Source organism: Notolepis coatsorum (genome assembly GCF_963971535.1).
Source record: "Notolepis coatsorum genome assembly, chromosome: 7".
Lineage (NCBI taxonomy): Eukaryota > Metazoa > Chordata > Actinopteri > Aulopiformes > Paralepididae > Notolepis > Notolepis coatsorum.
In genome coordinates, this window is record NC_140171.1 from 134,024,008 (window position 1) to 134,045,933 (window position 21,926).

A 21,926-nucleotide genomic window follows, 5' to 3' on the forward strand; every position below is an offset into this window, starting at 1 on the left:
TTTTACTTTTTAGTACTTAAGTACATTTAAAAGTAGGACTTTTTTACTTTTACTCAAGTGTGTTTTTAGCCAGATACTTTGACTTTTACTTGAGTCAGATTTTGAGACGGTACCCATACTTTCACTTAAGTATAATTTCTGGGTACTTTTTACACCCCTGAATTGTAAACAAGATGAAAGTCTTTCTCTGGTCTGCATCCCCTTAACAATTGTATGTATTGAGCTGTACTGTTACTGTACCCATTCTGCAATCTGTTAATAAAGTTTTCAATCAATCAATCAATCAATCAATCAATCAATCAATCAATCTGGTCTGCATTCCCTTAAAGGTGCAGGCCAACATTTTGGGAGTCCGAGTCAGTTTGTGCTCAGCCTAGCTTAGCACAATTGAATTGAAGCGGATACGGACCAGTTAGCCTAGCCGTTGGCCAAAAAACACCTCTCCCAGAGTGTTTAAGTTAGACTAGCGGTCCGTATCCGCTTCCATTAATTTGTCCTAAGCTAGGCTAGCTTGCAGCCGGTTAGCTTTCTACTGAACACACAGAGAGGAAATTAGTATCTATCTGCACACAAAATCCGCACGTTAGCCTAGCTTAGCACAATGAATGGAAGCGGATACGGACCAGTTAGCCTAGGCATTGTCCAACTAACACCTCTCCCGAAGGCTAACCGGTCATGTCCGCTTCCATTCATTGTGCTAAGCTAGGCTAACGTGCAGCCAGATAGCTTTCTACTGAACTTTTCTACTACTTTCTTCTTGTCTCTCTCTGGAGAAGACGGTAAGCTCATTTCCCAAAATGTTGGCGTGTTCCTTTAACAATTGTGTGTATTGAGCTGTACTGTACCCATTCTGCAATCTGTTAATAAAGTTTTCAATCAATCAAATCAATCAATCAATCAAGGGGGTAGGAATACATACGTTTACACTTCATCCTCCTACTCCTGCTTGTTTGTTTTTTAATCTGTTTATTACTTGTTTTTTATTATTATAAAATATAGCTCTGCGGCTCTGCAGCTGCATGCTTCTCACCCTTGTCGCTTTTTGGTGACGTAATCAATGCGACAGTCTAAGGTCGGTACTCGGTAGTCAAACCTCTGCACATGCAGCTAACTGGAATTCTTGGTGTAGTCAATATTTTGATCGAAATACGTGCATAACAGGTGGCAATGCTCCCGTTGAGAAGAACTATTCTTACAGCAGCGAGAGCAAAGCACTATAGATTATTTTCTGTCTCTCAAAACAACTGGAATGCCAGAAAAGTAAGTTGCATGGTTGACTACTAGCTGTAACTAGAGGGGTCATATATGTGCCACATATTTCTACATTCATAATTGAGACACGTTCGTGTGTGCGTGCGTTTCTGACTTATCGCATTTCAGACTATAATGCCAATTAATTGGAGACGGGGTGTCCTAATTGGGGACAAAAGCACCGTCCCACTTTCACTACCCACTTTCAAAAACTCTCTCAAAAAACACCTAAGGGAGACTGCAACTCGAAACTGGCCCCTGTAAATGTCCGAGCACAACCCCCGCCAATGTACAGTAAATTACCAAGTATGGTCTTGTCAATAATCCAATGTACAGTGTTGTTTGTACAGTTGTACAGTTTGTCTTGTTTACATCAGTGTCCCCCATTTTCATTTCATATTGAAATGGGACCCTGATGTAAACAAGACGAAAGTCTTTCTCTGGTCTGCATCCCCTTAACAATTGTGTGTATTGAGCCGTACTGTATTGTACCCATTCTGCAATCTGTTAAATAAAGTTTTCATTCATTCATTCCCCAAATTGGAAAATTGGGTCAGTGGTTAGGGTTAGGCATATAGTTATTATGGCTAAGGTTATGGTTTGAGCGGCTAGGGAATTATTCAATGCAATGTCCTCAAACGTGGCCTAAGTAAACATAATGTATGTGAGTGAGTGAGAGAGAACAGTTTGAGTGAAAGAGAGGATAACGACTGTTGAGTTGGCTTTGTATGTCCTTCAGCCATGTCCTCTCTGTATGAGCCCACCTCTGTCCTTGTCTCTCCCAGGGTCTTGTATTGGGAGTGTACATGTCCTCTCTGTATGAGCCCACCTCTGTCCTTGTCTCTCCCAGGGTCTTGTATTGGGAGTGTACATGTCCTCTCTGTATGAGCTCACCTCTGTCCTTGTCTCTCCCAGGGTCTTGTATTGGGAGTGTACATGTCCTCTCTGTATGAGCCCACCTCTGTCCTTGTCTCTCCCAGGGTCTTGTATTGGGAGTGTATGAGCCCACCTCTGTCCTTGTCTCTCCCAGGGTCTTGTATTGGGAGTGTATATGAGCTCACCTCTGTCCTTGTCTCTCCCAGGGTCTTGTATTGGGAGTGTATGAGAAGGATGGAGAGGATCTTCATCTGACGGAGGCAGCAGCAGGGTTTGACTCTGCTCTGTCGGGCAAACTCTCAGAGCTGCTGAAAATGTAGGCCTAATTCTGTCTGTTCACAGTCACACGAACCAATGCAATATGCTATCTTCCTGATATCCGTGTGTCTTGTGTATTCTTTTCCACCTGTTCTATGTCGGTATTTAAATGGTCTGTTTTTTGTTTTGCCTCTTGCAGCTCTGGCCCAGCTCTGAAGAAAGGCAACAGCAGACTATTTTATGGAATCCATGAGGTAACAGTCCATGATGGCATAACTGATGGAAACCTGATGGAGAGGGTCGGATGAAAAATGTTCTTGTCAGCAGCAAAATAATAATAATAATCATACATGTGTTCTGCAGGACTTCCCATGTGTAGCAATGGTAGGAGTGGGGAAGAACAATGCAGGTGTGTGTGGGGCAGAGTACTGGGACATCTGCAAAGAGAACGTCAGAACAGCTGTGTCAGGTACGAAACACACCGCTCCCTGTGTGTGTGTTCATTCAATCTCCACTGTAATGGGTAGCCAAGCAGTGATCGGGGACATTGTTTTCTGTACCCATGATACGTCCTATCTATCTTATTTAAGATTGATAATTTTTGCATCATTTTCATTTAATTGAAAAACATATTTAAATGAATATGGACAGAATTTTGATTTAATTATTTGGGCCCTACTCAAAAGCATGTGGAACCTCGGTTACTTTTTTAATCCCATGTGTATTCAAGTTTCTTTAATAGTTGTCATACAGAAGTACAGAATACTTTTGTATGTATGTGATATATATATAATATGTGTATTCAAAGACGATTATTTTTTTTGATCTACTTTTTCTCCAATTTTTTCTATTTTTCTCCCATCCCAATTTCGTATCGTCCAATTCTACCCTCCCCTGTCTCGAACGTTGTTAGGCCATGCCTCCCACAAGCCGGCTGCAATGTGGACGAAGCCTTACATCAAGTGTCCCCTCCGGTACTCGAGGAAGCAGCCGTCGCATCTTTTCACCTGCACAGCACGATCTCTCAGCGTCGGGGGTCAGCGTTTGGAGGGCACGCCGCCCCCGTCGCTTCCTGATTCTGCTGCGCAGGCGCACCAACCGACCTGTAGGAGTCGCTGTCCACAACGTCCGATCCCCACCCATCAGCTTCCCACCCCCTAATACTGCCAATTGTATTAGTATGAACGACCAGCCAAGCTGATGGCAATGCGGAGAGCTGGGCTCGAACCCAGCGTCTCCTGCATTGGTGGCGAGCGCCTTGCCCACTACACCACCTAGCCGCCTCAAAGACGATTTTCAATGTGTGTGTCTTTGTTTTGCGCAGCGGGCTGCAGGCGACTTCAGGACCTGGAGGTGAGCCATGTTGAGGTGGACGGTTGTGGTGATTCCCAATCTGCAGCAGAGGGTGCTGTGTTGGGTTTGTTCCAGTATGACCAACTCAAATCCAAGAAGAAGACCAAAGTAACAACACAACTATACGGAAGGTAGACTTGACACACAGGCCAGGGCTAAAAGCTATAGTATGCTTACAAAATGAGCACACCCAAAGTCATAATACTGATTGTTAGGCCCTGCGTTTAGCTTACTACTCGTGTGCAGAACATGACAATGGTTTATAACTTATTATTGAGGCATAAATGCTGACATGTACTGTATATACATTGTTGTTGTTCATTTCTTTGTCCATCAGTTCACTCACGTTGCATTATAAATGATCCATTATCATATCACTTCCTGACCTGAAAAGTATTTTCCCCAATAACTTGTTATTCAAACACAGAAATAGATATAACATCCATAACATAAGTTACATTACAGGCTGATCTGTGAGTACTAATGATGTAGGAAGAATCTGAACAACCCACCACATCACAGTTGAAAGGGAGTTAGACATGCATACACATACTTCACTGTAGGCAGGAGAGAGCCAATATTCCCCTATGAATATCTTAGACTATAGCTACTGTACATACTCGGGTCGAGATATTTTCCAAATAGCTGATATTGTTTGTAACTCTCCACCACTAGTAGTGTTGTAATGAATATCAACAAACATAAGTTTGTTATTTTGCCCACTTAACAAGCTCACCACTAAAACAGGGATGCAAAACACAAAGAAATGGCTTGCTTCTGTGACGGTGTACTATTCAACTTGCATATCCACGTAAACCCTGCCTATATTACTCCCTAGTGCTGACTTGGCGGGGTGGGAGAAAGGGATTCTGTATGGAGAAGGACAGAACCTGGCCCGCATGCTCATGGAAGCTCCAGCCAATTACATCACTCCTACCACGTTTGCAGACACTATTGAACAGAAGCTTGCACCATACGCTGACCGGGTCACTGTTCATAAGAGGTGAGTGTCTTTAGGATGATTTGAATTAAAATGACATCCATCCTTGTGTGTATTCCAAGATGCAAATGAATTGACCATAGTCGCATGGTGGCCATTTTGCACTTGTCATGCTCGGGTTGGGATTCCTTTCCACCCTGAAATGGCCGCTGTGTGAATATGGTCAATAGAAAGACAGTGTTGGAATACTCCTAGCCAACCTGAATTTTCCCAACGGGATCAATAAAGGGATATCTTATTTATTTGTGTAGGCCTCAGGCTTGGATAGAGGAGCAGGAAATGGGGGCATTCCTTAGTGTGTCTAAAGGCTCAGAGGAGCCCCCTGTCTTTCTGGAGCTACATTACAATGGCAGCCCGGACCACACACAAGCCCCACTGCTACTGGTCGGCAAGGGCATCACCTTTGACAGGTAAGCCATTAGACATACTCTTGAACATGCACAAACACACACTTTTGCCCTACTACACACACACACACACTCCAACCCTACGGGTGGTCAATAGAGAGGTGTAGTCTGACGTCACTTTGGACCGCCCGTGAGGTCTACCCGTATAGGGATTTATCATTGGGAAAATGGATTATCGGCTATTGTAACAATTCTGCCTCATGAACATTGGAAATATTGCATTTGCATAACTCATTGCGCTCATTGCGCTCTCCAGACTCCACGACGAGGTAAATAGAATACAAGTGGCGAATGTTAACGCCGCCATTTTAGTGCTGGGAGATTTCAATAGCGCCAATCTGAGAAAGGTATTGCCTGACTTCTATCAGCATGTGACTTGCAACACCAGAGGCGGTAACATCCTAGATCACTGTTACACGCAATTTAAAGGTGGCTACAAGGCTCATTCTGATAGTGGCTTTGGTAAATCAGATCACGCGTCCATCTTTCTTTCACCAAAGTACAAACAGAGAATTAAAAGTACTCCTGTAGTCTCGCGAGAGGTGCAGAAATGGGATTTGACGTCAGAGGAGACGCTCCGGTCAGTGTTTCACTACACAGACTGGAATGTGTTCCGCGACACAGATAACATTAATGTCTACACGGAAACAGTGCTGGACTATGTTTGTACTAGGGTGAAAGAAACAATCCCCACTACCAAAATGAAAGTTTACCCAAATCAAAAACCCTGGGTAGACAAATCCGTCCGTGAAGCTCTGAGAGAGCGCACCAAAGCATACAACGACGGCCTAGTGGCAGGCAACATGAATGACCACAAGGTGGCGCGATACAACGTAAGGAGGACAGTGACAGAGGCCAAACGGCGCTACAGGGATAAAATTGAACTCCAGTTTGAACAAGCTGACTCTAGAGCTATGTGGCAGGGGCTCAAAACGATGACAGACTACAAAGGCGCCTCCCTCAAACTGAACAGTGACATCTCCTTAGCAAATGACCTCAATACCTTCTATGCGAGGTGAGGTTTGATGCTGGTAATAACAACACCAGCTCACAAGCCTCGGCAATGGGGGGGGGGGGGGGTCGGCTGCTGATGGAGGCGCAGTGTTCAGGGTAACAGAGCATGAGGTGAGGCGGACCTTTAAAAAAGTGAATATCAGGAAGGCAGCAGGTCCGGACGGCATCCCCGGCCGCGTCCTAAAAGTCTGTGCCGACCAACTGGCCCCAGTATTCACTGACAATTTAACCTGTCCTTAGAACAGGCTGTCATCCCCACCTGCCTGAAGAAGTCCACTATTATCCCTGTACCCAAAAAATCCAAGCCTGCTTGCCTCAACGACTATCGCCCTGTAGCTCTCACCTCCATAGCCATGAAGTGCTTTGAGAAGCTAGTAAAGGGCTACATCTGCTCCTCCCTCCCCATCAACATGGACCCCCTGCAATTTGCATACCGCCCCAACAGGTCCACGGAGGACGCCATAGCCCATGTGCTGCACACAGCAGCATCACACCTGGACAAGAGGCAGGGGAACTATGTGAGAATGCTATTCATCGACTACAGCTCGGCATTCAATACCATAGTCCCCTCCATACTCATAGCCAAGCTCAGGGACCTGGGCTTGGGCTATGACCTCTGCCAGTGGGTCTTGGACTTCCTGACTGGCAGACCCCAGGTGGTGAGAGCAGGCAACTGCACCTCCTCATCCATCACCCTCAACATAGGGGCCCCCCAGGGCTGTGTTCTGAGTCCCCTCCTCTACTCCCTGTACACACACGACTGTGTGGCTCAGCGGAGTAGCAATACAATCATCAAATTTGCTGACGACACAGTGGTGGTGGGCCTGATCTCTGCCAACGACGAGAGGGCCTACCTGGAAGAGGTCAAGGTCCTGGCGGGATGGTGCCAGGAAAACAGCCTCTCCCTGAACGTCAGCAAAACAAAGGAGATGATTGTGGACTTCAGGAGGTCGGGGGTCAAGGACTACAGCCCCCTCAGCATCGACGGGGCACCGGTTGAGAGAGTCAACAGCTTTAAGTACCTCGGAGCCTACATATCCGAGGACTTGACATGGACCACACACATTGACAGTGTTGTGAAGAAGGCACGACAACGCCTCTACTTCCTCAGGCGCCTAAGGAAGTTCCAAGTCAGCCAGAAGATCCTTAAGAACTTCTACTCATGTACACTAGAGAGCATCTTGACCGGCAACATCACCTCCTGGTTTGGGAATAGCACTGCACAAGACCGAAGCAGACTACAAAGAGTGACACGTTCAGCCGAACGCACAATTGGAGGGGGGCTCCCCACCCTCCAGAACATTTACTACAAGCGTTGCAAGGGCAAGGCTAAGAGAATCATTAAAGACTCCAGTCACCCGAACAACTGCCTCTTTGAACTGCTGCGGTCAGGCAAGCGATAGCGGAGTCTCAAGGCGAGCACAGAAAGACTCAGAAGAAGCTTCTATCCCCAGGCCATCAGGCTGCTAAACGAACAATGAATGAACACTACACAACAACAACCACCAAACGCACATAGCACACACATCCACACGCACACACTCACTTTAAACAAACACACTGTAGCACCCACTCCACACACTTTATAGCACACACCCACTTTAAACAAACACACTGTAGCACCCACTCCCCACACTTTATATTTATGGATGAAGGATTGCACTACAACTCGTACACCTTACTGTAAATTGTACCTAAAATTGTACCTCATCCCATTTCTGCTTTGCACTAGATAGTACTGTACATTAGTACACTGCATAGTATTGTGTATTGTATATTATATGGTAACTCAGAACATTGTACATATGTCTATACCGAACACTGTGACCTCATTTTTCTTCTTCTAAATTCATGCTATATTATGTTATTATGTTATTTGATACTATCTTGTCTAGCACAGTCTCTGGAGCGTAACAGTAAGAAGCATTTTGTATGAAAGTATTCTGTACTTCTGTATGACAACTATTAAAGAACTTGAACTTGAACTCATTGCACAAATGAGTTACCTTCTATCACTAACATTATTGTTTAAGCAATTTTTGGTTGAAATAAAATTCAGCGATTTTCTTTTTAACGATTAATTGCGAATATTTTCATGTTGAGCTATAGATTGTGGATGAATACGTACAGAAAGGTACACCATGCAAATGTTCATGCTTTATTTGTTTTAAATGAGACTATTTAGAAATGGGCAATGGGGAAATACGTTGCAATTTTGCGAGGTGGAGCGGCCAGAAACAGCAATGACGTAGCCACTACACCTCTCTATAAGGCATCACCATACTTTCACATGATGCCATTCTCTTTTGAATTTTTTTATTAATAGTTTGAAACACAAAACGGCTCAACATAATACAGTACAATACAGACAAAACTAAACTCACAAACGGTACAATACAAATAAAACTAAATTCAAACGATACAATACAGTACAATACAGACAAAACAAAACTCACAAACGGTACAATACAGACCGAACACACTAACAAAATGGGGGGGGGGGGGTGCAGATCATACACTTCTACTTTCAGTCATAACTATTCTCCAAATATGTCCTTATATAGATCCAAGGACCGTCCTCTCCATGGTCATGTTCAGCGAGCGTTGAAGCTGCTCGTTCCATTGACAATAGTCCATGAAATCCCTCATCCAGGTGTCCATGCAGAAACAATTTGGCTTTTGGATCTTCCAGTTCATCATGATTGTACGCTTAACTGACATATGTGCTAGTGTAATGATGCATGGCGTAAGTGCTGATTGTATACCAACTACCCCTATGCCCATGATGCCATTCTCATTGCTTGCCCATCTCTGTCTTCTGTCTATATCCGACATTTATCCGTCCACAGTGGTGGTATTTCTCTGAAGCCGCCCTCTGGGATGGATGCAATGCGAGCCGATATGGGCGGCGCTGCCACCGTGTGTGCAGCCATCGTCACAGCAGCCGCACTCAAACTGCCAATCAACATTGTGGGTGAGTTAACCCTTTCACTACCACACCACCAAATGGTTAACCCTTTCACTGCGACAATACAGAAGGTTAACCCTTTCACTGCCACGCGACAAATGGGTTAACCCTTTCACACCCACGCTACAGAATGTTAACCCTTTCACTACCAAACTACAGACCTTCTTAGTATGGTAGTGAAAGGGTTAATTGAACACCCCACTGAAGAAGAATAAAGATTAATCTTAGCAGTGTACAATGTAGTGTTAGTCTGCAGCTTTCTTGAGAACTGCATTATCCAATCACACGCGACACTGCACTTTCTTGGGTCCTCAGCAATACGCCCACCAAGTGTGAAGTCACTCAGATGAATGGTTCTCGAGAAAATCAGACGGATATAATTTTTTCCTTATTTGAGTTCAATTTTAGTGGGTTTTTTCAGACTAGACCTGTCTGGAGTGAGAGTGGAGGGCAGAGAGAAAGAGCAGTCCAATACAGGACCATTTGCTTACCGTTTTACAAATACACAGCCCAAACTTCATATGGCAAACCATGAATATCCATTAGTCTGAAAATAAAGTCTAGTTTTTGTTTTTTAAATGTTTTGGCGTTAGTCTTGGTCTCTATCTAGTTTTAGATCGAATTTCTTTAAATAAAATTATTAGTTTAAAAAAAGTATTAATATTTTTCATAGTAATTTTCATTGAGGAAATGTATGTGGCGTATCTGTTTTAGGTCTGGCTCCCCTGTGTGAAAACATGCCCAGTGGGAAGGCCAATAAACCAGGTGATGTCGTCAGGGCCAAGAACGGCAAGACCATTCAGGTGCAGAGCTACTACTTTTTTTGTGTGTGTGTGTGTGTGTGTGTGTGTGTGAACGTGAACAGTGAGTGAGTGAGTGAGTGAGTGAGTGAGTGAGTGAGTGAGTGAGTGATTTGGGTCAATGTGTTATTGTTCTCCCATGTCCAGGTTGATAATACTGACGCAGAGGGCAGGTTGATCCTAGCGGATGCTCTCTGTTATGCTCACAGCTTCAAGCCCAGAGCCATCGTCAATGCAGCTACACTAACCGGTAGGGGATTACATGCATTTGAATAGTAAAGACTAATATATTGCTAGCTTTTGTTCTGAAATATTGAAAATATGATTGGTGGTATGAATGTAATAAAGACTAGACAATAAAGGTCACTTCCCTCTGTCTCCAAGGGGCAATGGATGTAGCACTTGGCTCAGCAGCAACTGGAGTGTTCACAAATTCTGATTGGCTTTGGGAGCAACTGCACAAGGTATACACACACGCACACACACACACACACACACACGATTTCTCAGTCTCTCAGCTCCTGTGCTAATGGGTGTTGTGGGTGTTGTGTGTCTCCAGGCCAGTGTAGTGACGGGGGACAGGGTATGGAGGATGCCTCTGTTTCACCACTATACCAAGCAGGTGACCGACTGCCAGTTGGCAGACCTCAACAACATTGGCAAGTACCGGTAAGTACTGTATTTATATGGCAGATAAGAGAGTCTGTAGTAGGGCTGGGCGATATGGCCAAAAATGATATCACGATAACGATATGATAATGTTATCATATCACTCGATATCGATAATTATCGATATTGTTATAAGTATAAAAAAAACTTTTTTTATTTTATTTTAAACAACAGATGTATGTTTATTTTTCAGCAATTCTTTGTCGTTGCCGCCATCTTTAGTGTTACAGCCCCTCACACTCCAGTTCTCAGGCTGCAGCTGGTTTGAAAGCAAAAGTAAACCGGCTTCTCTGCTGGCTGTGGCACCAGGGGAGTTGAACAGTTCTGGCTCTGCTAGTTTCTTTTCTATCTTTTGGTGCTTTTTTGGTGGACAAACCACCCATGCACTGTGACTCGTGACTGGAAACTAGCTCTGCTAGCACACATAGCCTACTGTGTACAAACTGTTTCAAACTGTATTTTAAATTAGAAAGCAAACAAAATAAATAGACAAGAGAGAAATACATTTAAAATCTCAATTTGGTGAGTATTGTCATTTGGACAAGCAAAGCCATTACTTTTAAGTTGCAGGCAAGAAAGACAAGTCTGTCCACTGTCTGGTTTTAAAACTGCCCTGTTGCAGGTCAAAAAAATAATCTTTTATCGCCCAGCCCTAGTCTGTAGTTGCTTTCTTGCGTCTTATATGACGTGTGTGTGTATGTCTTTTCCTAGATCTGGTGGTGCGTGCACAGCAGCTGCCTTCCTGAGGGAGTTTGTCACAGCTACACACTGGGCCCACCTGGACATTGCTGGGGTGATGACCAATAAAGATGAAATTCCCTACATGAGGAAAGGCATGTCTGGGAGACCCACACGCACTCTGGTAGAATTTGCTGCTGGACTGGCCAGCCAAGCCTGAAAGACGAGTACTTGGATTACTTAGAGAAGCCCGCACTTGACTCAACAAAAGCTCCCTCCCTCTCCGACATGTCGGGACAGAGGGGAAGGATAAAACGGTAGTCTCTCCACAAAGAGAGAGACCCTCCGTGATCTCCAAGGTCCATGGACGGCTCCAGATTAAAACATATTGCCAGATTGAACAGTACCATATTTTTATAAAAGTGCTTTGTTTAATTAATGGCACAAATTAATTTTCCTTTTCTGTAGACCGTTGCATGGATATTCACTCATAAAGTGCATATTTTATATACAAGGGGCCGTGGATGTAAACGTATAGCCATCATGTATTTTGCATTCATATAAAAGGAATCATCAGTATTTAGGGCTTTGTCAATGTCTACAGCTACATAATGTGACTTAATTATTTCCCAAAGGATCTGACCTGTTGGCTGTTTGGTTTTTTTCTTCACAAATGTCTATTTTGCCCATTCCATTATGGATTAATCTGGCAAATCAATTAATATTGAGCAGTTTTTATAATTGTAATATAATCGATAATGTATATTTCTTAAATAAATGATGTATGAATTAAGACATTGTGGTGTGCATAAACAAAGAACGTTGTGTTGTCATAGTAAGCTCAAAATGCGCATGTGCGAACGGGCAGCGGTAGACCAAGATGGCTTCATCCATGGGAGGCATGTTTCCTGGACAACAGCCGCCGGGTGGGCATCCAGTCGGGGGACCTGGTGGACCGGGACAGCCGGGTTTACTCCCCGGTGCCACCGGTAACAGGGGCCAGGGGAACAATACACTGGTGGACGACTTGGAAGCTTCCTTTGAGGTAGGAATCGGATGTTGCGATAAACGGCCAGCGAGCTAGCGCACGCTAGTTGGCAGTAACGCATTTGCTCACATCGAGTTGGCTAATAACATTGTGTATTGTTTACAACACCGTTAGCTAGCAGTAGAAATATTGAGCTCACGTTGACTGTTCATATAGATAGCTAATGATGTAATAGAAATCACGCCACGCATACCCTCCCCGCATACCCTCCCCAGTCCCGGTTGAACCATAGATATTATGGGTTGAACTGCCTGCACTACTTCAAAACCTGGATTGATTGATTGATTGAAAACTTTATTAGATTGCAGAATGGGTACAGTACAGCTCAATACATACAATTGTTAAGGGGATGCAGACCAGAGAAAGACTTTCGTCTTGTTTACATCAGGGTCCCCCATTTTCAATTCATCATTCATGTCATCAAACTCAACAGCAACTAAACAGATCATGGTTGTGGCTTCCATGGCACTGCTCAGGAAGGTTGGGGATCTAGTCCTCACCATCGATGATTGCTCCATTCTCCCCTCCTCAGAATTCCGCAACCTATACTAGGTGTCATCCTGGACTATCCACCATATCAAATCCCTCACTAAATCAGCCTTTTTTCCCACATCAAGAACACTTCCAGCCAGACTCTGTGGCTGAAACCCTCATCCACGCCTTCATCACCTCCAGTTTGGACTACTGTAATGGAGTCCTATCCGGGGTGACTCACAAAGCCCTGGATTATAGGCTCCAGTACGTTCAGAACTCTGCCGCCAGGGTTCTTCTCACCCACACCAAACCCTGGCAGCACATCACCCCCACCCTCATACACCTTCACTGGCTTCCCGTAAAATCTCGTGTCACCTTCAAGATCCTCCTGCTCACATATAAATCCCTACATAACACACCACTGCCCCTCAATACCTATCCAACCTTCTCCACACCTACACCCCCTCCTGGAATCTCCGCTCCTCTGACACAGGCTTACTCACCATACCACAAGCCAGGTTGCAGACCATCGGGGACAGGGCTTTTTAGTGTTGCTGCCCCCACCCTTTGGAACTCCCCCCATGGACATCCGAAATGCTAACTCTCTTGCCAAAACCTGCGGAAAACCCACCTCTTCACCCAGGCATATGGTCTCTGATGCTCCTTAGCATCCTATTCATTCTGTTTGTTCTATTTTTTTTTCTGTTCTGTTTGCTCTGTTCTGTTTTTTTTTTATCTACTTTTTCTCCCCAATTTCGTATTGTCCAATTCTACCCTCCCCTGTCTCGAACGCTGTTAGGCCATGCCTCCCACAGGCCGGCTGCAATGTGGACGAAGCCTTGCATCACGTGTCCCCTCCGGTACTCGAGGAAGCAGCCGTCGCATCTTTTCACCTGCACAGCGCGATCTCTCAGCGGCAAGGGTCTGCGTGGGAGGGATTCTACTGCGCAGGCGCACCAACCGACCTGTAGGAGTCGCTGTCCACAGCGTCCGATCCCCACCCACACCTTGCCCACTGCGCTACCTAGCCGCCCTTGCTCTGTTCTGTTTTTGTAATTTGTTTCTTAGTTTAGATCAGTTATCCTCTCCCCTCCCCCTTTTATTGTAAAGCGCCTTGGGTATGTGAAAGGCGCTATATAAACTTGAGCCATTATACGGTAAATAAATAAATACGAGCTAGAAAGCTTTTTTTTTCACAAGCTAGAGACGGCCCTACTGCCAGTGAGCGCACAGAGGTTCAGTGACAGGCGTGTGTGTTTTAAATGTATGCATAATGTTAGCAGTTTTACCAATCATGTTTTTATTGATCATTTAGGCTTGTTTTGCGTCCTTGGTGAGCCAAGACTATGTGAATGGAACAGACCAGGAAGAGATTCGAACTGGTGAGTGACTTGCCTCCTCTGTACAATTGGAACAAGTATCGTGCCATTGTGTTGTACAGCTGTTATATTGACAAACTGACTGTTTCTCTAAGGTGTGGACCAGTGCATCCAAAAATTCCTTGATGTTGCTCGACAGACGGAATGTTTCTTCTTACAGAAAAGGCTTCAGTTATCCGTACAGAAGCCAGAACAGGTTGTGAAAGAGGTAATGATATTGCATGTCATCTGTATTAACAGTCTCTCCAGCTGTCATCTATCTAGCCATTTGATTTGATCTCCCACCCTGCTGTTGTTAATGTAGTTGTAAGGTACAGCCTACCCCAGTCAAAGGAGTTATATATAAAATAATAAAGTGTATTCCCTATAATCAATTATTTTGCTTGGTTTGGGCTTAGTTGACCAAGACTTGTAGTGGATTTCTATGCTTTTTTCCATGCTGTTATTTTCCTGAGATTGATAAGCACATCTCTGGCAATCGCTAGATTTAAAGAGGCCCCTCTGCATTGTCTCATGCAGGAAACTAAAATTGTACAGATTTGTCTAAATCGATTTTATTAGTCAACAAATCCTATAGGCAGAAACATAGATATTGCATATCCTCGTTATTTCACAGCAAAGTAAGCATTTAAAGACATTTATTATTGCAACTTAAATCTATACATTTAGCTTTATTTCGTTTTTATATTCCTGAAATAATCTTGCAAACATTGTAGCCATCGTTCCCAAACCCCAGGTTGAGAACCAGCTGCTAACCCCACAGTATCCTCGGCTCATTGACATAGCCTTTTACCCTTAGCATGTACCATTGTTTTTGTTCATATTACCCTTTTTTTTTTAAATAATTATTTTTACTTCTTCTCTGCATTATGCCTTCCCCATCTCCCTCTTTCTCTCGGTTTCTCTTGCTCAAGGATGTATCGGAGTTACGCAATGAGCTACAAAGGAAAGAGATGCTGGTCCAGAAGCACTTATCCAAGCTGCACAATTGGCAACAGGTGCTGGAGGATGTGAGCGTTCAACATCGCAAACCAACAGACCTCCCTCCTCCTGGACCACTAGCCTTTCTGGAGCAGGCCTCCGCTAGCCTACCCCCTGCCCCCTTAAAGCCAATCTAAATCGGATGCAAACACACCCATATATTCACAGCACAGACTGTCACCATCAGGTTACGAAGAAACTGGAGGACAGTGCAGCTGCCATGCTCCAGCCAAGCTATTGGATCTTTTGGAATGTTGTTAGTTATTCACAACTGTTTTTCAGGATTCCTTTTACTCAAGTAAATGTTTCCATGTTACCTACTTTTTCTTTATTCTTTCTTATTTTTTTACTTAGAATAAATCAATCTTTAAGTCTATTGGATCTGAACTTGAGATGTGTTTCTACAAATGGTATTGGCTAATACAAATGGAACCCAAACAATACATGCATACATACAGTCGGGTCCATAAATATTTGTACATCAACACAATTCTCATAATTTTGGCTCTGTACACCACCACAATGGATTTGAAGTGAAACAAATTGTACATGTGCTTCCTCCTTTTATAAGGGACCAAAATAATTGGACAATTGGCTACAAGGAGCAGAGGCTACAAGGAGCAGATACAAGGTCTAGAGTTAATTTCAAGCGTGGTATTTGGAATCTGTTGCTGTCAAAGGTCCAAAGAGCTGTCACTATCAGTGAAGCAAGCCAGCGTTGAACTGAAAAACCAAAACAAACCCATTAGTTTGGTACGTTCTTAAAATGAAAGAACGTACTGCTGAGCTCTGCAACACCGGAAGAACAACTGTGGTGGATGACGGAAGAATTCTTTCCTTGGTAAAAAAATAAATAAAATAAAATGTCACAACAGTTGGCCAGATCAAAAACACGCTCTAGGAGGTAGGCATAATAATAATGTGTCAAAGTCAACAATCGAGACTTCACCAGAATTAATACAGAGGGATCACCACAAGATGTAAACCATTGCTGAGCCTCAAAAACAAGAAGACCAGATTTGAGTTTGCAAAAAAAACATCTATATATAAAATAAGAACTACAGTTCTGGAACAACATCCTATGGACCGGTGAGACAAAGATCAACTTGGAATTATGGTAAGAGAAGAGTATGGAGAAGGAAAGGAATTGCTCATGATCCAAAGCATACCACCTCATCAGTGAAGAGTGGTGGTGGTAGTGTTATGGTGTGGCCATGTATGGCTGCCAATGGAACTGATTCCCTTGTATTTATTGATGATGTGACCGCTGAGGAACGCAACAGGATGAATTCTCAAGTGTTTAGGGCAATATTATCTGCTCATTCAGCCAAATGCTTCAGAACTCATTGATTAATGCTTCACAGTGCAATGACGAGCAACCAAAGAGTTTTTTAAGGCAAAGAATGTTATGCAATGGCCAAGGTAATCACCTGCCCTGTATCCAATTGAGCATGCATTTCACTTGCTGAAGGAAAAATGTCCCCAAGAACAAGCAGGAACCGAAGACAATTGCAGGAGACGCCTGCCAGAGCATCACCAGGGACGAAACCCAGCTTCTGGTGATGTCTATGGGTTCCATATGTAACAGAGTTTATTGTGATTCCACTTGTCAAGGTAACTAAGACCCAATAGAATGGCGTTTAATTGTTCTATGGATTCTTATTGGTTGGTGGGCGTTTCCTTGTGAGCTACAATGCAAGTGTCTACGTTAGAGTGGCACCATTACATGAGGAATGAGCCCGTGGTAGGTTCACATACACCCAGAATGGAGAACATATTATTCCTAAATGTTTAACTCTCACTACTAGTTTGAATGATTAATGTAGGCATGTTGAAATTAAACTATAGAATGTAGTATGTATGGTAAAGGTTTTAAAATAATAATTTAGTGAGATTGTGTCGAAAATGTATATAACTAGCAGTAAGCGGGCTGCGAGTTAAACTCACTTCCCCATAACAGGGTTAATAGATATGGTACCCAGGAGTGAATTCACCTCTTAGTGCAGCGTGGGAGACCCGTGTTCGGAACTCCCTCGGGGCATCGACATTTAACACAACGCAGAAGGAGTAACATACGATCGGTCACACAGACATCAGTCATTGACTGCAAACTATTTGCAACCAAGTATTAAAAGTGACCATTTTATTTATGGATTGTTAGTTTAGCAATTATGCCACATCAATGTGGAACGCACTACCCAAAGCTGTAAAGGAATGTGAATCACTACCCACTTTCAAAAACACTCTCAAAAAACACCTACGGGAGACTGCTATTCGAAACTGGCCCCTGTAAATGTCCTAACACAACCCCCTCCAATGTACAGTAAAAATGACCAAGTATGGTCTTGTCAATATTCCAATGTACAGTGTTGCTTGTACAGTTGTACAGTGTCCCCCCCCCCCTCCTACCCCCCCACTCCTACCCAACCTCCCCCCCACCCACCCAACCACCTCCAATGTACAGTACCCCCCCACCTACCCAACCTCCTCCAATGTACAGTTTCTACGTCAAATGTATATACTTCTTTTCTGGACTCTTTTCGTATCACAAACAGTACTGTATTTGCAAATCTGGTATGTCATACATGTATAGATGTAGCAGTACTGTCTATCTGTATGTCATATATGTTACGATGAATTGAAAATGGGGGACCCTGATGTAAACAAGACAAACGTCTTTCTCTGGTCTGCATCCCCTTAACAATTGTATGTATTGAGCTGTACTGTACTGTACCCATTCTGGCTTTTTATTTTGTTTTATTTTAAAACTTTGAAGACATTAAACCAAACTGCATAAATCATGGCACCATAACAATCACATTATCTCTAATAACCTTCTCAATTATTGCATTTTACATTTTAGGCCTTTAGCAGGTGCAGAATAACCAAGCTGCACTTATAAGCAGGGTCAGTACTTACAAGTAGGGATGTCTGATATTATCGGCCTACCGATATTGGCATAAAAATGTGATATCGGAAAATATCGGTATCGGTTTTCAAAAAAAGATTTTTATATATCTTTTTACATTTATTTACCCAGGCAAGCAAGTAAGAACACATTATTATTTTATTTATTGTCAAAGTATGCATAATGTTGTGTTAATTACACGACAAGAGATATGTAATGTTAATTACCTGAAATTATTCCGTTTTTTTGGGGGGGAAACCCTGCATATATCGGTATCGGTATATCGGTATCGGTAAAAAAGCCAATATCGAGCATCCCTACAAGTAATGATTCAGATTTTTTGTATTTGTCTTGGATATGTACTTGGTTTAGCAGCAGACATAAAAGTGCAACAGTAGAAAACTATTTTAATTATAGTATCACCAACATAGCAACTGATCAAAACGAGTATTGAGGGAAAATCACAGAGCCAGGTCAATAACCATTGAATGACCAGCACAAATTAAAAGAGTCCAGTACAACATTACATTTATCTCTTGGGTAAAAAGCATTTCATGACAACTTTGAATGAATGAATGAAAACTTTATTTAACAGATTGCAGAATGGGTACAATACAGTACGGCTCAATACAGGGGATGCAGACCAGAGAAAGACGTTTGTCTTGTTTACATCAGGGTCCCCCATTTTCAATTCATAGTGACATTTATGACATACTCAACATACATGACATCATGACATTTATGGCATAGGGACATACATGACACAGCTATATAGTACTGTTACATTTGTGACATATACGATATGCAAATATACAGTACTGTTACCCATAGATCCTAACAGAGAATATGATGGGGAGGAGACTGTACATTGGGAGGGGGTGGGAGAAAAAATATACATACGGTGGGGAGAGATGATACAATAAACGAATGTTATTATTAATGTCCTGCTGCCCCCCATAACTTAACATTTACACGACCCCCCACGACGTCCCATTATCAGGTCAACCCAGCAGCGCTCTATCAGTCTTCCACAGCTAGAGGGAGACAGTGTTTTCTCGTCACACGCCTTGGTTACCCGGAGGAACGTCTTTGCAGACATGTCCTCCTTGTTTGTGCATTTTAATCAGCGAGAGGAGGAAAGAAGAAATAACAGGTCCAACAACGCCGCTCCCGTTTCGCCCCGTCTCTCTCTCGTAGCTAAACGGGAGTGAAGAATCCGTGACTCGACTGCGGCAGACAACAACACCCGGAGACAGAACCGCAACAACGTGTTTCTTATTGAAGTGTGTCACCGCAGTGAACCGAGCTTGTGTATAGAAACAAACACCGTAAAGGAGGCGGCTGTGTGTTACCATCATGGGCTGGATGATCCCGGTGTCCGTCGCTTGGAAATGTGTGATCTGGGTTTGGTGTATATAATAACTGAATAAAAAGAAGACATCCTTGTGGGATATGGAATGGTGCATTCAACGGCCCCAAGCTTTCAGCCTCTGAAGAGCCCAGACATCATGGACATGCATCCCCTGTGAGTGAGGAGGGAGTGTTGACGTTTCACATGGTAGCTGCTGCTGCTTGTTGAGTGATGATGCCGCATTGACAGCGCGGCTGCTGGGCTGCCCTGCATGGTGTTGCTGTTGCCACTGGATACTGATAATAACATTGTGGTTTGGGGGGGTTATACTGAAAATGTCGTGTTTATTATAATGGTACATGTCAGTGGTGTCACTGGTGTGTGAGGGCACACAGAAGGCGATGAGCCCCAAGAGCCTGTCATTGATTGATTGATTGAAAACTTTATTAACAGATTGCAGAATGGGTACAATACAGTATACGGCTCAACAATACACACAATTGTTAAGGGGATGCAGACCAGAGAAAGACTTTCGTCTTGTTTACATCAGGGTCCCCCGTTTTCAATTCATCATAACATGACATGACATACAGATAGACACAGTACCGTTACATCTAGACATTTATGACATACCAGATTTACAAATACAGCTGTCATTAACTATCAGCCATGTCATTAACTATCTGGCGCTGGCATTATTATGATCTACAAATCAGGATTGGAAATTAACACAAGCCACATGCTGGACAATTGTGACTTGACTCGACTGTAAGTTTGCCCTCTATCCTCCTAGACACTTGTTGATGGGTAAACAATCAGACAATTCTCTATTCCAAAATAAAATCTGGCAGCAGATAAAAAAAAAAAAAAAGCCCCCACCCACCCCTACATGTTCAATGTTAGTTATTCTGTCTTTCTCTGTGTGTGTGTGTGTGTGTTTTTTGCTGTCCCTAGTTGTACTAGACTGTGTCCACATCCTCTGGATAAGGAGGAGGCAGTGGAGAGACCGGGCCCGGTGACTCTCAACCCTCGGCACATGAGGAAGGCCTTCAAAGTGATGAACGAGCTGCGCAGGTGACTCACACACATCCTCCTCTCTTCTTGTGTCCTCCTGACCTCTCTGTGACCCTGGCTCCTCAGCTGTGCTTTTCCACCAACACTTTGATAATACATGGTACATTAGTACTAATCCATAGTAATAATAATAATATATTTATTTTATATAGTGTGCCTTACATTAGGCATCTCAAAGCGCTAGTCTCATACTCATTTCCCTGGGATGTTGGGAGTCTGACTCTTCAAGAATGTATTTTCTCTCTCCACTCTCTCTCTCTCTCTCTCTCTCTCTCTCTCTCTCTCTCTCTCTCTCTCTCTCTCTCTCTCTCTCTCTCTCTTCCCCCCCCCCCCCCTCCACACACCAGTCAGAACCTGTTGTGTGATGTGACTATAGTAGCAGAGGATGTGGAGATCGCAGCACACAGGGTGGTTCTGGCTGCTGGGAGCCCGTACTTCCATGCCATGTTTACAGGTAAGACCCCTGTTCTCACTGGAGCTACTAGGGTTTTACACAATAATTGGTGGGAAATGAACACCTGCCCGCCAGACAAATTCTGGTGAATGTTGTTCTGTGGCTGGGAAGTTTTTCTATTCCACGAGAGACCCGTTGACCACTTTGACCCTTTCACTACCACAACCGTCTGTCATACGACAGTGAACGGGTTAACCTTCTGTAGTGTCACAGTGAAAGGGTTAACCCTTTGGTAGAGTGGTAGTGAAAGAGTCAAAGGGTTAACCCTTTTACTGTGACACTACAGAAGGTTAACCCGTTCACTGTCGTATGACAGACGGTTGTGGTAGTGAAAGGTTAACCTTATGTAGTGTACTGTACTGTGGTGGTGAGAGGGTTAATCTTTAAAATTGGGCAGCTAGGTAGAATGATACACTTTGGGTCTGGTCAGTGGTTGAGACAGTTGGGCTCCTGCCCACAGAAGGTACAGCAACACCCACCAGATGTCCAGGATGACTAGAATCAGAATTACAAAAAACAGGGCGGTCAGGTGGCGTAACGGAGATTGCGTTCGTCACCAACCCCGGAGCGGCTGGATTCGCCTGTTCGAATCCAGCTCACAGCTCCGGGGTTGTCACCAGCTTGGCTGGCCGTTCACACTAATACAATTGGCAGTATTAGAGGGTGGGAGAAGCTGGCGGGGTGGGTCCGGGTCGTTGTAAACAGCGACTCCTACAGTTCGGTCGGGGCGCCTGCTAAGCGCGGATAGGATCTAAGTAGGATAGTATGATCCTTCCACACGCTACGCCCTCTCAGTGAGAGTCCGCGCTGCCAGGTGAAAAGAAGCGGTTGATTGGCTGGACGTGTGTCGGAGGAAGCACGTGGTAGCCTCCACTCTCCCAGACCGACTGTGGGGGGTAAGTGCGCAGCGACCAGGAAGGGGATTGGGAATTGGCATAACGACTAACATTGGGATGGGAGAAAATCGGAGGAAAAAGGAGGGG

At 43.9% G+C, this 21,926-nt stretch overlaps 3 protein-coding genes across 3 annotated transcripts in view; all 3 read left to right on the forward strand.

Annotated features, from left to right (window-relative positions):
• The first annotated feature begins 1,078 nt into the window (after positions 1–1,078).
• Positions 1,079–12,061, forward strand: lap3 (leucine aminopeptidase 3). The gene is made up of 13 exons (XM_084317847.1): positions 1,079–1,260; positions 2,334–2,443; positions 2,585–2,639; positions 2,749–2,854; positions 3,710–3,869; positions 4,577–4,741; positions 4,990–5,148; positions 9,009–9,133; positions 9,842–9,930; positions 10,075–10,177; positions 10,312–10,391; positions 10,487–10,596; positions 11,308–12,061. Exons 1-13 carry the CDS (start codon positions 1,168–1,170, stop codon positions 11,492–11,494), a joined length of 1,542 nt encoding a protein of 513 aa, XP_084173973.1. The 5' UTR covers positions 1,079–1,167; the 3' UTR covers positions 11,495–12,061.
• An 84-nt stretch (positions 12,062–12,145) lies between these two features.
• Positions 12,146–15,526, forward strand: med28 (mediator complex subunit 28). Its single transcript, XM_084317850.1, has 4 exons — positions 12,146–12,319; positions 14,112–14,178; positions 14,271–14,383; positions 15,090–15,526. Exons 1-4 carry the CDS (start codon positions 12,155–12,157, stop codon positions 15,291–15,293), a joined length of 549 nt encoding a protein of 182 aa, XP_084173976.1. The 5' UTR covers positions 12,146–12,154; the 3' UTR covers positions 15,294–15,526.
• Positions 15,527–19,214: 3,688 nt separating this feature from the next.
• Positions 19,215–21,926, forward strand: part of klhl2 (kelch-like family member 2) — a 33,993-nt gene continuing 31,281 nt past the window's right edge. The window contains exons 1-3 of the mRNA XM_084317845.1: positions 19,215–19,589; positions 20,370–20,489; positions 20,837–20,943. Of these exons, the coding sequence (XP_084173971.1) occupies positions 19,522–19,589; positions 20,370–20,489; positions 20,837–20,943 (295 nt within the window). The 5' untranslated portion in view covers positions 19,215–19,521. The remainder of the gene's footprint in view (positions 19,590–20,369; positions 20,490–20,836; positions 20,944–21,926) is intronic.

Excerpts from the sequence above, each read along its gene's own strand:
- lap3 (XM_084317847.1), top strand. The coding sequence starts at position 1,168 with ATGCTCCCGTTGAGAAGAACTATTCTTACAGCAGCGAGAGCAAAGCAC. Across the intron at positions 2,640-2,748 it reads TATTTTATGGAATCCATGAG|GACTTCCCATGTGTAGCAAT; the intron begins GTAACAGTCCAT and ends TGTGTTCTGCAG. Across the intron at positions 9,134-9,841 it reads ACTGCCAATCAACATTGTGG|GTCTGGCTCCCCTGTGTGAA; the intron begins GTGAGTTAACCC and ends TATCTGTTTTAG.
- med28 (XM_084317850.1), top strand. The coding sequence starts at position 12,155 with ATGGCTTCATCCATGGGAGGCATGTTTCCTGGACAACAGCCGCCGGGT. Across the intron at positions 14,179-14,270 it reads CCAGGAAGAGATTCGAACTG|GTGTGGACCAGTGCATCCAA; the intron begins GTGAGTGACTTG and ends TGTTTCTCTAAG. Across the intron at positions 14,384-15,089 it reads CAGAACAGGTTGTGAAAGAG|GATGTATCGGAGTTACGCAA; the intron begins GTAATGATATTG and ends CTCTTGCTCAAG.